Source organism: Bactrocera tryoni, chromosome 4 (genome assembly GCF_016617805.1).
Source record: "Bactrocera tryoni isolate S06 chromosome 4, CSIRO_BtryS06_freeze2, whole genome shotgun sequence".
Lineage (NCBI taxonomy): Eukaryota > Metazoa > Arthropoda > Insecta > Diptera > Tephritidae > Bactrocera > Bactrocera tryoni.
Genome location: NC_052502.1, coordinates 68,670,889 through 68,685,916, shown reverse-complemented (window position 1 = coordinate 68,685,916; position 15,028 = coordinate 68,670,889). Strand labels below are relative to the sequence as shown.

Sequence of the window (15,028 nt, the reverse complement as noted above, 5' to 3'; positions counted from 1 at the left end):
GTAGTGAAACATTTTCAGCTGGTGCATTCTGCAGATATCTGCTTGCTTTTAAAATTATCCAGCGATTTCAATTAAATATTCAACGAATAAAGATACGATTGTCTTACAAGTGCTGTTTTAATATTGAATTCTTTTGTACATTTTATAAACAAATTCATTATTATTAACTACAGTGCGTGTGTGTAGGCAGAAGTGCACAAGGAGCAGCGTTGGCAAATAAACTTTGAAGCTGCTAAAATTAAGCGCAAATACAGAAAACAACCATATAGTATCGTTTAAAATTAAATAGAGATAATTGCAGCAGCTGTACCGGTGACGCAGCAATAAAGTCTTGTAAAAACCTTTTTCGTATAAATTTTCTTTTTTGTTTACAACTCAAGAAGTTTGCCTGCTGAGAAGCTTTAAGAGAAGTGACAACTATACATGCCCGGTTTTCACATAAATGAAATGGGTGAAATGGTTTTGGATGCCATCGATGACATCGCTGTTGTTGATGTCTACGATTTAGCAACAGATATTGGTAAGGAATATGAGCGAATTATAGACCGTTACGGCACCGATGCCGTAACAGGCATAATGCCAAAGATCATCAATACGCTCGAGCTGCTGGAGGCACTGGCGACCAAAAATGAGCGTGAAAATGCAACAATACAGGAGTTGCGTGAAAAGATAGCACAACTGGAGAGTGAAAAATCCGAAAAGGCCGAGTATCGCAGGCGTTTCGAAAGGGTGGGTTTTCAATGCATATTTTGTAGTTGACAAATTGTTAACCTTTGAAACTGTTTTCAGGAAATGGAGGTGCTTGAAGAGCAATGGCGTACTGAAACCAATGAATTGGTAGAAATGGTACAAACATTACAGGATGAAAACAAGCGTCTAGCTAAACAAACGCAGGATCTGCAATCATCTTCCGCACACTCTTCCGGCTTAGGCGCTAGTTTGACCGAGAGCATCATTAGCATTACAAATAATGAGTTGAATGCTGCGCTAACCGATACGCAAGTGTTGCAACGCTTAAAGGAACAAATCTACAAACAACGTGACGAGCTGAAAGAAAAGGAGCACGAACTGCAGGAAAAATATGGCGAAATCGAAAATGTAAGTGTTGTACCGCAAAATATCATTATAACAACAACATACAGGGCGTCGGGGGAAAATTTTTGAAAACTTTCACTGGTATTTTCAGTGCTTAGGGGTTATGAACTCAGCTGCAAAGTGACACAATATTTCTCTAGATGCTAAAGTAATACTTTTGGCGTAACCGCCGGTCTGTTTTGCGTTTCGTAGAAAATCTTTGCGAAATACTTAAGATAACTCACATTATTATATAAATGATATAGTAAATTAGGTAATTTTCTTAAATAAACTCATTAACCGTTTAAAGCCAATCACTGTACACAATTGAATTACAGCTTATTATACCCTGAACAGGGTATATTAAGTTTGCCATGAAGTGCATCCAAAAGGAATGGTAGGAGAGCCTCCCAGTATTTATTTAAATGATCTGCATGACGAGCTGAGTTTATTTAGCCATCTCTCTCTATCTGACCGTCCGACTGTATATTCGCGAATTAGGCCCTTAATTTTTGGGATATCGATCTGAAATTTTGTACACTTCCTTTTTTCCTAAAGGGGTTGCTCATTTGTCGGAACCGCCGTTAACGGACTACTGCTTCATAAAACTTCCATACAAACTGTCTAATCAAAATCTAGTGCTTCTATTGAAACCTTTTTGTATGCCAGGAGTTCTTCACGATATTTGGCAAGGTTTATTGTCCAAGATAACGGTACAACGGTACGAAGAAATTGTTCGATGCACTATATCTTATAGCTGCCATACAAACTGTCCGCTCAAAATAAGGTACTCGTATGGAATCGTTTGTATATATGAAGGGTATTCCAGGGTTAACGTTTTTTTCTTAATACTCCTTACCCATAACAAGTTTTGCAGCAAATTAATTACTTCGGCGAAGTATGCTGATTTTTCCATTATTCAGGTCATCATAAAATGTATTTAACGCTCGTTAACTTTGGCTAATTTAATCAACTCGTTGCCAATTATTTGCAGCTGCCTATGCAGCAACGTTGTCGTTGCCTTAACTTGAAAAGTTTTGCAACAACTCAATAGAATTGCTTTTTTCCATGCGCATGCATGTGTGTGTAGGTGTTTGTTTTTATGCTTGTTTGCATTTCCCGTGCTTTTTCTCTACCCCCGTCCACTCCTTTTGTATAACATCCTTTGCAATGCGACTTTTATTTAATTTTTGTTATTTCTTCTTTTTTTGCCTTACAGCTGCACATACAAATGGATCGCTTGAAATCGTCTGGACGCGATGCACACCGTCGACGCAAAATGTTGCAGTCGCAGGTGAAGACGTTGTGCGAGGAGCGCGCCGACTTTCTCGCCCAACTGCAGGACCAATATCGTGACATTAATCAATTACGCAAGCAACTCGGTTTGGCTGAGAAGGAGAATGAGGATTTGGTGAAATCATGCAGCGACGACCCCAACGATCCGAATCGTCCGCGTTACACAACGCTACAGTTGAAGGAGTTAATTTGTGAACGTGACGAATTAATCACCACTGTTGACAATTTGACCGAAGAGTTGAAGGCACTCAAACCTAGTAATGCCAAAACGACAGCGGTCGGTGGTGCCGGCGGTAGCGGTGGTGGTGATTCAAGTTCGTATGATTATGACGACGAGGATGATGATGTGGATGAGGAATCACAAGAGGCGCAAGAAGGCGCTGTGTGTGGCACGTGAGTACAAAGCGTATAGTTTTGCGCGTGTGTGTGTGCGTTAGTACAGAAGTGATTGTGCGCTGTGTGGGTGTGGTAGTTGTTGCGCTTGAGTGGCGTCAAGTGTCGCTACCTGCATAGCGCCTTACAGCTATTGTGTGCATTTAAAAGGTCTTCTATTCTCATTTTAGTGTTTGTTTAGCTTTTAGTTTTTCAGTTTTTCTCTTTTTGATTGCATTGTTTTCCTCGTATGCGCATATGTGTGTGTTTATTGTGTAGCTTTGCAACTTCACGTTTTTTTTTTTTAGAATTTGTATTATATAGTCCTGTGTATTTATTTATTGTTTTTAGGCCACCTGACCATGATGCACCAGTACAAGGACCTCTACCGTATGAGCCAGACGATGCTCCCTGGAAGAAGAGCAGTGAATCCGGCATACGAAAATTGTTAGTACCGTTAAGAAATATGGAAGCACTACTAAGCCAATTCAAAAATCTAGTAATAACACATAATATAATAGATAAAATATTAGAAGGGTACGAGTATTCAACTCTAGAGGCCTGAATTTGAGGGGCTATAAAAAAACCATAACAAATATTTTTACTATTAATTTGCATTTTATTAATAAGCTATTTATTTATTCATGTTTTAGCAACACATAAAACAGTGAAGAAAATTTGATACTCAAAAAGTTATAAGCTATTGAAAAAACCATAAGCCTATACTTCTAACGATTGGTATTGTCCAATCCATCTGAAACAAAAAAAAAAATATTTTGCTTATTCGCAATTTCTTTGTTTTTGCGAAATTGTGAATGTTTGGAAAAAATAGTATTTATAAAAAAATACCGTTAAAAAATTTGTATTTTATTAAAAAAAATTATATTTATTAAAAAAATACTATTTATTAAAAAAAAATACTAATGCTATTTATTAAAACAATTTACTATTTTCTTTTTTTTCTGCTAATTGAAAAAGAATTAAAAAAATTATTTATTAAAAAAAAACTATTTATAAAAAATGCTATTTTAAAAAATACTTTTTATTAAAACAATAACTATTTATAAAAAATGCTATTTATTAAAACAAATATTGTTGACTTTTTTGTTTCTTTGTTTTTTTTTGATTTACTTTTCTGAGTTTTTTATTATAGTAATATGTATTTAGTGTAAATAGCTTTTTTTAAAATTATTTATTTGTTAAAGCTAATAGTTAGTAAGATAAAGGTATATATTGAAAAACCTCTCATTAAATTCCAAGAAAATCGGTTAAGGTATGTACATACTTCAGAAATTTGTAAAAAAATTTAAAAAGTTACTTTCGACTAAAAAGCTATGTACATACATACATATGTATGTATATATGCACATCTGCGGAAATACTAAAAATTTTCACAATTCGCATACATGGATATGTACATATACATACATATATATGCACTTATTTGAGAGGTATAGCTTTGTTAATAAGAAAAAACACTTTTTGTTTTTTTTATTATAATTCCCCCATAAATATAATGAAATATAATTAAATTACAATATTAACAAAAAATAACTGAAAATTTCGCAACATTTTGAATTAAAAATTAAATTTTCGAGAATATTTTGGTTTAAATTAATTTTTTTTTATTTGATTTTTATTTATTTTTATTTAATTAAATTTTTTTTTAATTTATGTATTTTTTTAAATGTTAGATTTGTATATATTTTTTAAATGTTTATTTTTAAAATTTTTTTTTTTAATTTTTAAAATTTTTTTATTATATTTTTAAATTTTTGAGAATTTGGGTTTAAAAGTTTAAAATTTAATTGACCAAAAAAATTTTCAAATTTCAACTATAAACTTAGGGTTAAATATTTTCTTTATTTTAACTTTTCAAACCGGTATTGGGTTCTTTTAAACCGGTTCTTGGGATTAACATTTTTTTCAATTGTTCAATTCACACCATTAAAATATTTTTGGCAAAATTACTCAAAATTTCCCAACATTTTGAACTAAAAAAATTTTCAACAATATTTTAGACTAAATTTTAATTTTTAGCGAAATTGGGTTTAAAATTGAATTTACCAAAAACATTTTTTGTTTTCTAATTTCAACCATAAACTTAGGATTATTTTTTTTTAACTTTTCAAAACGGTATTCGTTTTTTTTAAACCGGTACTTGGGTTTAAAATTATTTTTCTATTTTTATTTTAATGTAAAATATTGTTTACTTATTAATATTATAAAATAGTTGTGCTAAATGTTTCAGCTTCGACCGCCTGTTATTTATAAATATTGTAATATGTACATATATTTTTGATACTTAAGCATTTTTTATAATCATCATATTTTTTGTTTGAAAATAAAATTTTAACAATATTTCTACCGCATCCTTAAAACCTTAAATATAATTATTATATACATACATACATACATATATTATTATTTTATTTAATAACCTTCTTTTAATTTTATTCTTTTATTCATCTAATATTTATATTGTTTTTATTTTAATATAAAGTATTGTTTAATTATTAATGGTCTGAAATTGTCATGCGAATTTTTTCAGTTTCCGGCGTCTGTTATATATACAATTTTTGTTTTTAATGCTTATATTTATACAATTTATTTTTTTACGTATATTTTTAAGCTCAATAAGATTTTTTTATTTAAACACTGTAGTGTCCACTAAAATTAAATATTTTAAAAGATATTTCTTAATGCTTAATATATTATCTATACTTTTTTTATATAATATGATGTTTTTATATAATATTTCTTATTTCTATTCTATATTATAATATTTTTATTTAATTTCCTTTCAGCTTCCGCCGCCTGTTCTCCGACACTTCGGATACTTCCAAACGTTCCTTGGCTACGCTGTCGAAAATGGCACTCTCCGCCACACCTGGCAGTATGGAGGCCAAGTAAATTGCTGTACGTTTTTGTTTGTGTTGAAAGCATTTTGTGCAAATAGCTGTAATTTTTCGGTTTTAAGAAAAGCAAGTGTCGTTAAATGAAAACGAAAATTTCGCTGACACAATTTGTTGGAAACATTTTAGCTGGAAATGGTGAACATTCCTCCCTTTGCTGAAAATAACTACACTACACTACAGAAGTATACATGTATAATGTGAATGCGTTGATATTAACACAAAGAAAGACGATAAATGAAGGAATTTTTTAGGTTATGTATGCTTTTTTTTTGGTTAGAAATATGTGATGTTTTTTGATTGCTAGGTGTTGACTACAAATGTTTAGTATTGAAAAGGGCGCGCTAAATTAGTGATATATGTAACAGCGAAATAATGCTGTTGAATTTTTTTTCAATTTTAATTTTAGAAGAAAAAATAAAATGCCAAAAGTTGTGATTTCAAAGTTTGGGTTGAAAAGTATTAAATTATCATCATATTTAGTCTTGGTTCATGCAGAAATAATGGTAATAAATAGTCAAATACGCATTATAAATTTAAAAATTCTGCATAACCTAAAATTGTTGTATGTGTTTTGGCTTTAAATAGCAGCCTTTGCAGCGCTACTTAGCTTAATTATTCTTTTCTAAGCGCCTCGCAAGCATTTGTAAGCTCAATATTAATGCGTCTAGGAAATTCTCTGCACTTATCGTCCTTCAACATTTATGATAAAGCCAAATATGTTTATAAGTGTTTTCTATTTTATATACAAACATATATATTTATTGCCTTCTATACAATTTTTCTATTTAATTTATAAAGTCCAAGCACGTATGTATGTATACCAATACACATGTGATGCCATGTAATGCGTATATTTGTAATTATTTATTTTTTTTATTATTATTTTTAATTATTTTTGGTAAGGTGCTATTTTTTCCAAAGTCCCGAGCACAACAAACAAAATTAAGTAAGTAAGTGTAAATTGTGCATGTGTTTAATAATTTATTATATAATTATATTTATTCTACAAAAACGTAAAGCGTAAAAAAAAGTATTTAAAAATTAAAAAATAAAAAAATAAGACTAGAAAGCGTAAATATTTACAAAAAAACGATTATTCTTTTTATTGAAAGTTTTTTGTTTGTCTGTGAAAAGTTTTATATGTAAATTTGTGCATATTTTTTAATAATTTGTTATAATTGATAAGCAAAATATCAGTTTTTAAAATAGATATATTTTTCGAAAACTTGGGAGTGAAGCTTTAAGACAGCATTGATTAAAATTAAAAATTATTTACAATTTATAATTTATTTCTTACTTTATTCATGCAGATTATGTGAAAACAAAATATTTTAATATAAAAAAAGGCTATTACGTGAAAGCGAATAAAAAATCATTTCTTATTTTTTGTTTGTTCGAAAACTTAAATAATCAATTTTTTTTTTATTAGAAAAATTTCTGATACTTTGATATTTGATATACGAATTTGAGATTGAAACCAGTGCTCATAGAAAGATTTACAATTTTTATTGATATTTTTTTATTATTTTAATATTCGAAGCTTTTTGAGCTAAATGTTTCATACGAATTTTAAATTAAAATGCGTATTCAAAAAAAAATATGTAGTTGCCTTATTTTAAATGAAATTTTTTTCGAAAATTTGTATTTTCGAAATTTCTTTTCTTCGAACATGTTTTTAATGAAAAATTTTTAATTTTAGTGAAAGCTTTCTTCGACACATTATTTAATGTAAAATTTATCTTTTAGTAAATTTTTTTTTCGAAATATTTTTTATAAACTTTGTTTGCATAAACTTTGTAAACGAATTACATATATGTATATAAATTTTTAAATTTTCCTTCTTTTAGGCAAAGTTTTGTTTCTACGAATATTAAAAAGTACATTACGCAAGTATTCATAAAAAAACTGTTCTGCTTTTTTATTCAAAATTTGTTTGTTCGAATAGTTTCAATACCAAATTTTTGTTATTCGTAATATTCTTGCTCTAAATATTTGATACGAATTCTAACCAGTGTTCATAAAAATTCCTATAATCGAAAATTTGTGTATATGAAATATTTTTAATCAACCATTTTTCAGTACAATTTACCTTGTATTCTTCTTGTATTCGAAATTTTTTTCGAAATATTTTTTGTTCGAAATATTTGTTGTTCGAAATATTTTTAGATTCAAAACAAAAATTCTTTATGTAAAATATTGTTTCTACGAATGTGAAAAGAGAAATTACGCGAGTATGTATGTATGTATAAGCACTGGTCTACAATTTTTATTCGAAATTGTTTTGTACGAAAAGTCTCATATTTAATGCGACTTTAAAATTGAAACGAGTACTCAGAAAATGATTACACTTAATTTATTTGAATTTTTCTTTTTATGTAAAATTTGCGGTACATTCGGAATGGTGTTTCGAATTTTTTTCGAAATATTTTATATTCGAAATATATTTTATTGAGCTTTTTTCTGAAAAATTTGTTATGTAAAGTATTGTTTCTACGAATACGATAAAAAATTACGGAAGTAAACACTGTTCTACCTTTTTATTCGAAATTGTTTTGTTCGAAAAGCCTGATACATATGTGTATGCAATTCTTTAACCACATATTTAATGAGATTTTAAAATTGAAACGGGCATTCATAAAATTATTACACTTTTTTGTTCGAAAATTTTAATATTCGAATTTTACTCGTTAATCTTTTTATGTACTATTTACATTTCATTCGAAATTGTTTTCAGATTTTCTGTTTTTCAAAATATTTTTTATTTGAACATTTTTTATTTAAAATTTTTTTATTCGAACATTTTTTGTTTAAAATTTTTTTATTCGAAAAATTTGAATTCAAAATTTTTTTTAATCGAACGTTTCTTATTCGAAAATTTTTTGTTCGAAAAATTTTTATTCGAAATTTTTCTTTCAAAATTTTTTTCGAACGTTTTTTATTCGAAAACTCTTTTATGTATAATTTTGTTTCTACGAACATCAAAAACGATACTACGCGAGTATTCTTAGAAATATTTGATCGAAATATTACTTTTTTCAACAAATATTTGCTGACGTACTTACATATGTATGTACACACATATGTACATTGTATGTATATACGGTAATAAAAAAATTTTACAGCAAAAAATATGTATATACATAATTATGTATATTTATAATTTTACACATTTTTATTGCATTTTGGCTAATTACTTTTATGTATTATACAAATTTCAATTTTTCATAAATTTTTATAAAATTGGAAAAGACATTCCTCGCACATAAATTACCGACTTAATAACTATAAAAATGCCTTTGAAGCCTTGAAATTGAACTAAATATGAGTGGTTTGAAACAGGTCTGATTTGATATATAAATCATATTAAGTAAAACTACTGCTGAAAATAAAATTTTTTATTAAATATTATTTAATTTAATTTTTTTTAAACTAAATAAATATTAGAAGGGTTTGAAATAAAAAAATTTATATAATTTTATTTTTCCTGAAACCAAATAATTCACAAAAAACATATTTTAGCAACGAAAAAAAAAACAGTTTCTACAAGAAGTTTAATTAATTGGGCCACCCTAATTCGTTAAAACCTGCATTGATTTCGCACAGACCAAATATGTGATGCTTCCAGTGTTTTATAACATGCATTTAACTTTATTTTCTGTATTGAAAACATTTTCGAATGCTTCCTGGTCTAATTTTTGTAAAACTATTATAACGAAACATATGGAAGATAGCAAGTATATTGTAAAAAATATGAAATATTATATATAAATGTAGTACAAGGTTCTCATACTAACTCTTATACAAACAAATAATCGAAATATTTGAGTAGATACATATTGCATGTTTTGCAAAATAAAAATTAAAAACACTGTTTAATAGAAATATGAAAAAATATCAAGGAATGTAAAAGAAGTGAGCAAAACTGGCCAGAGTTTTAAGGGTAAAAGTAAAGAAAACTTTTCAAATTGGTTTAAAAAGTGTGAGATTTCAAATATAAATATATTTTCGAGCGCCCTTGAAAATATGTTTTGGCTTAAAGCATTCCTGTGAAATTTTGAGGCATGTAATTAAATTTTATATTCATAAAAGTTGGAAAATTATTAAAATTTTTTTGTTTTTTTATTTTTATAAAACGGAAGTTCTATTAAACGGACTCTCTGTTAAGTGGACACTCTATTAAGCGGACATCTCCAAAATATTATTATTGCTGGTACTGTCGCATACTTTTTGGGATAACTGGAGTTGAATAATTAACCAAATGACCAGTGAATTTAAAAACATATTTTTTTGTAATAATTTAATTATTTAAAATATAACTATAAATCATAAAATAAAAATAATTTATATAAATAAGAAAATTAAGAAATATGCATACATATTTAATAAAAAAAATAAAGTTAATTAATTAATGAAAATTTAATAATTATAAAATCACATTGAATAATAAGTAAAGTAAAAAAAAATAAACAAATATAACAATAATTAAAAAAAATAATAATTTGAAAAAAAACAAAATTGAGAATGAAAAATAAAAAAAATAATAAAATGAAAAAAAATTATAAAATGAAAATTAAAAATTAAAACGAAAAAATAGTGAAACTAGTAAAAAAAAGTGAATTAAATAACATGTTTTTCTTTTCAAGAAATAATTAAAATAAAATATAAATCATAAAATAAATAAAAAAATATAGATAAATAAGAAAATTAAGAAATATGCATATATAGTATATATGTATATATTTATTAAAAAAAAATAAAATAAACTAAATAATGAAAATATAATAATTATAAAATCTTATTGAATAATAAGTAAAATAAAAAATAAATAAATAAAAATTATAATAATTAAAATAATTATTATTATTTGAAAAAAATAAACAAAAATAACAATAATTACAAAAAATAATAATATTTTGAAAATGAAAAAAAAATAAATAAATAATTTGAAAATGAAAAATAAAAAAAATAATAATTTGAAAATTAGTTTTTACTTTTATCCTTTTACAACATGTCCAGAAAGCTCATTCAATCACACACCCACATAAATTCCATAACAAATAGCATATGGGTATACATACTTACATACATATACATATATTTCTAAGTATTTTAATCACAAAAAAATAAAAATATAGTGCCTCAGCAGCACATTTTTAGCTACGAGTAACGTTGAGTAGCTGAACAAATATGAAAATCATTTTAATTGAAAAAATAATTCATAAAAATATTGATATTAAAAACATACAAAATTTATTGTATATGTAGTTCTGAGAATGAAACCATATTCGTTAAATAGCGCGAGTTGTATGAAAAAAGAGAAAAACAAAGTAATAAATTTTTAGTACAGTGTTGAGCAAGCAATTAGCAGCACTTGGAATGTTGTCATTTAACTGCAGATAGTTATTAATAAGCTGATACTTTGGCTATACAAAAAGTTTTTACTTAAATAGACATTGACAACAAAGCATATGAGTAAAGTTTTTAATATTTTTTAATTTTGAAAGCTGATACACAATAAACTGCTTCAGCTTTTGAAATTTAATAATTTTTACAAAAAATTTATTATAAACTATATAAATATAGTTTTGCTGATGAATTTTCGCAAAACATTAAGTATTTTATGCTGAAAAAGCAAGTAAGCTTTCGTGAGCTTTTTGATGTCTTTCTGAGAATAGTTTTTGAATTATGTTAATTTTTTTATAGTCTTTCATGAAAACTTTGAAATTTTACTGATAAGTTAATGTAAAAAAACGCTCGGGAGCTTTCGGAGCTTTGTAGTTGTTTACATAATTTACATAACCTTATATTAAATTATGAAAGAAATTTTTATGATAAGTTATTTAAAAAAATACGTGCATGCTTTTAAAGCATTTTGGGTGTAAATAGTTAAAAAATACAAAAAAGTTGGTATTGGTTAGCTTTGCAAAATTCTTTGCTTACTTCGATCCAGCAGTGCTGGTTCTGAAGAGCTTTTGATACAGATTTCAAAGCTGATTATCATTCCTCTTTCAACTTTGCTTTTTAAAATTACTCATAAAATTTTCTGGAGCTTTCGGAGCTTTTATAGCTTATTTAACTTAGACTTTGAAATGCGTTAATTGTTTACACAATGCGTTAATTGTTTATCTTAAAAAAACACGTGCAAGCTTTCAAAGCTTTAAAGCATTTTGGGTGTAAATAAATAAAAAATATTCTAAAGTTTGTATTGGTTAGCTGATTATCATTCCTCTTTCAACTTTGCTTTTTAAAATTACTCATAAAATTTTCTGGAGCTTTCGGAGCTTTTATAGCTTATTTAACTTAGACTTTGAAATGCGTTAATTGTTTATCTTTAAAAAACACGTGCAAGCTTTCAAAGCTTTAAAGCATTTTGGGTGTAAATAAATAAAAAATATTCTAAAGTTTGTATTGGTTAGCTTTAATTCCTTGTTTATTTCGATCCAGCAGTGCTGCTTTTGGTACAGATTTCAAAGTTTATTCGTTTTTTTCAACTTTGCATACATACTGAGTTATAATAATATTCAACAACAGAAAATCATTTAAAATTATGAACGAACCTTGGTTATGTTGAAAGCTTTAAGTTTAGTTAAGTTTTTTTAAAAAAGTTGGAAAAATTAATTTTTTCGCTTATTAATTGCAACTATTTAAAAAAGTTACTAATTGCCTGCTCTTCACTTCACTTTAAAAAATTAAATTGATAAAAACAACTACAAATGGTAGCTATTAAAAATATTGAATTAAAATATTGAAAAATTAATTGAAAAATGCGTTAGTGCATAATTGATTACATATGCATTGTTTTTGAAACGAAGCCGTTATTTTGAAAGTGAAAAAAGTTTACAAAGAAAAAACTAAAAACAAAAAATTAAAAATATAAATTTATATAAATTAAAATATGCCACAACTATTAGCCAATTAATCACAGACATTTCACGCGAATGCACTTATGTATACCAAAAATGGCAAAAAAGTTAATTATTGTAGCTTATAAAAATTAAAGGAATCATCCGAAATTATTATGTAATTTGCAAAGTAAAAGCAAAAGCTTTATTTTGCTTAAAATATACCGACACAAAAAAGCTTACGCTACAATCCAAAACTTCAATATGTGCTTTATTGTTTTTATTGTACTTGTAAATTTGTCTAAAAATAGCTTGAGCTTTTTCTGCGAATGACAGCCAGTTTTTAGAGAAACACAGTCTGATGAACCATTTTAAATTTGAAAGAAAAAATTTATAATTTTTAATTCCAATACAGTACTCGTATTTGCATATAGTGTACAATATAGTATTTATACACAGTTGCCAACAATAAACACACAAATACACATTTTTTATACATATACATAGTGAGGAATTCCAAAAAAAGTTTTTGGGATGCTGGTACATATCAAGAAAAAGCGGCTAACCTATTGGGGTAAGAATGACATGTTTACATTATTATACTATATATATTATGTATGTACATACATACAAATAATTTCCAAATTTATATTTTTACACACTTATATACATACAAATATGCTTTTATTTTACTCAAAAAATGTGCCAAAGCAACTGCGCGGAAAAACCACATAAAATTAAAAAATAGTTCAAAGCTCGGGAAAAGCTCAAAAAGATTTTTATGATATCAAAAGCGTTTCAAAGCTAAATTTAAAAGTTTCACTCAATTTCAATTTTTGGCAAGAGTTTTATTTAAAAATCAAGGTTTTATTTCTACTATGAAAAGCTCAAAAAGCTTTTTGTTTTTCAAATAAATTCAAAGCTAAATTGTCTTCAAAATTTCACCAAATTTCAACAATTTTCTGTCAGAAGTTTCTTCAATATTCGATAAAGCTCTCTAAAAGCTTTTCAAAATATTAGAGATTTTTGAAGTTTTTGGCGAGTTTTGAAAATTTTACAGAAAATTAACAAAATAAAAAAAAAACATATTTGGGTTCAAAAGCTCGAAAACAAGCTTTAATATACTTGTTTTGTTCATAATTTGTAAAGAGTAGCACTATTTTGAATTTGGTAAAAAATATTTTACAAAACTGCAAAAAGCTCAACTAATCTCTAAAGCTCTTGCATATTGATGAAAACAACTCAAAAGCTGGTTTTCTGAGACAAGATAAAATTAAATAATTAATTGAAAAATGTTTAGAGATTCATTAAATTTCAACAATTTTCTGCAGAAGTTTCACTTTCATTCATTATTTCAAAAAGCTCTCGAAAGTTTTTCAAAGCTTTTAACGAGTTCTGAAAATTTTACATAACACTTAACATGCGCGGACAAAATATTAGAAAAAAATCGAAACGCCGAGCTTTTTATTTAATTTTTTACTAACTAAAAAATCTTATTTTGTAAATTACATTAAAAACTTGCCAAATTTCAAAAATCGAACGAAAGGCTCATTTAATCCTAAAAGCTTTTGAATATTTGTGAAAACAACTCAAAGCTGTTCTTCTGAGAGAAAGTAAAATTAAATTTTTCATAAAATTTTTTGTGATTTTAATAACTTTTCGACAATTAATAAAAAATATAAAGAGCTTATAAAATCAAATATTTCCATTTTCTAGCTAAATAGCAAATTTTATAAAAGTTTTGTTGAATTCCATAGTGCTTTTTAAATAACTATGAAAAGCTTTTCGGAAAACTATCAAACTTGAAATATAATGAATTAAATGAGAATGAATATGAAATTGTATAAGAATCTTCATATTGAATTTCACTGAGCTTTCAAAAAGCTAATAGAATAAACTGTTTAAAAAATCAAATATTTTTAATTTCTAATAATTCATTTTAAGTGAATAAAAGCTAGAAATGAACATGATACATTGCATACTTATGTAAAAGCTTTAGTCAATTTCATAGAGCTTTTTCCACAGTTTTGAAAAATTTATCGGAAACTGTCAAACTTGAAAAACAATGTATTTAGTTTAAATTTAAAATTTTATAAGCACATTCTTATTGCATTTCACAAAGCTTTTGGAAAAGCTTTCGTTGTGGTTTGAAGAGGTTATTGGAAAATTATACTGTTAATATAATTAATCGAAATTTATTGTAAAATTCTAAAAGAATTTTCTTATTGCATTTCATAGAGCTTTTAGCAAGCTTTTACTGTGTCAGCGATAAAATTTCTTGAAAATAAAAACTATGATAATTTTGTGTATTTCAAAGAATTTTCAGACAAATTCAATGTTTCCAAAAAAGCTTTTTTTTTAGAAACTTTTAACATATTTTAATATTTTACAAATACATTTTTATCGATTTTTTATTTACATACATACATATGTCAACGATCTTAGTGCAATAATGTGTGTTGCACTTTTGTTTTATTTAAACAGAAACAGTAGTATATAAAAGTATTGTGTCTAGATAAAAATGTT

The 15,028-nt window shown here is 26.4% G+C and overlaps 1 protein-coding gene across 1 annotated transcript; it reads left to right on the top strand.

Moving 5' to 3' along the window:
- Positions 1 to 8: 8 nt before the first annotated feature.
- LOC120775411 (RILP-like protein homolog) lies at positions 9 to 6,694 on the top strand. Its single transcript, XM_040105579.1, has 5 exons — positions 9 to 729; positions 790 to 1,098; positions 2,294 to 2,763; positions 3,094 to 3,189; positions 5,550 to 6,694. Exons 1-5 carry the CDS (start codon positions 424 to 426, stop codon positions 5,653 to 5,655), a joined length of 1,287 nt encoding a protein of 428 aa, XP_039961513.1. The 5' UTR covers positions 9 to 423; the 3' UTR covers positions 5,656 to 6,694.
- The last annotated feature ends 8,334 nt before the right edge of the window (positions 6,695 to 15,028 follow it).

Bases quoted from the DNA above. Each gene is read 5' to 3' on its own strand.
- LOC120775411 (XM_040105579.1), top strand. From the start codon at position 424: ATGCCCGGTTTTCACATAAATGAAATGGGTGAAATGGTTTTGGATGCC. The intron at 2,764-3,093 runs GTGAGTACAAAG...TATTGTTTTTAG, and splicing joins GAAGGCGCTGTGTGTGGCAC to GCCACCTGACCATGATGCAC. The intron at 3,190-5,549 runs GTTAGTACCGTT...ATTTCCTTTCAG, and splicing joins GAATCCGGCATACGAAAATT to CTTCCGCCGCCTGTTCTCCG.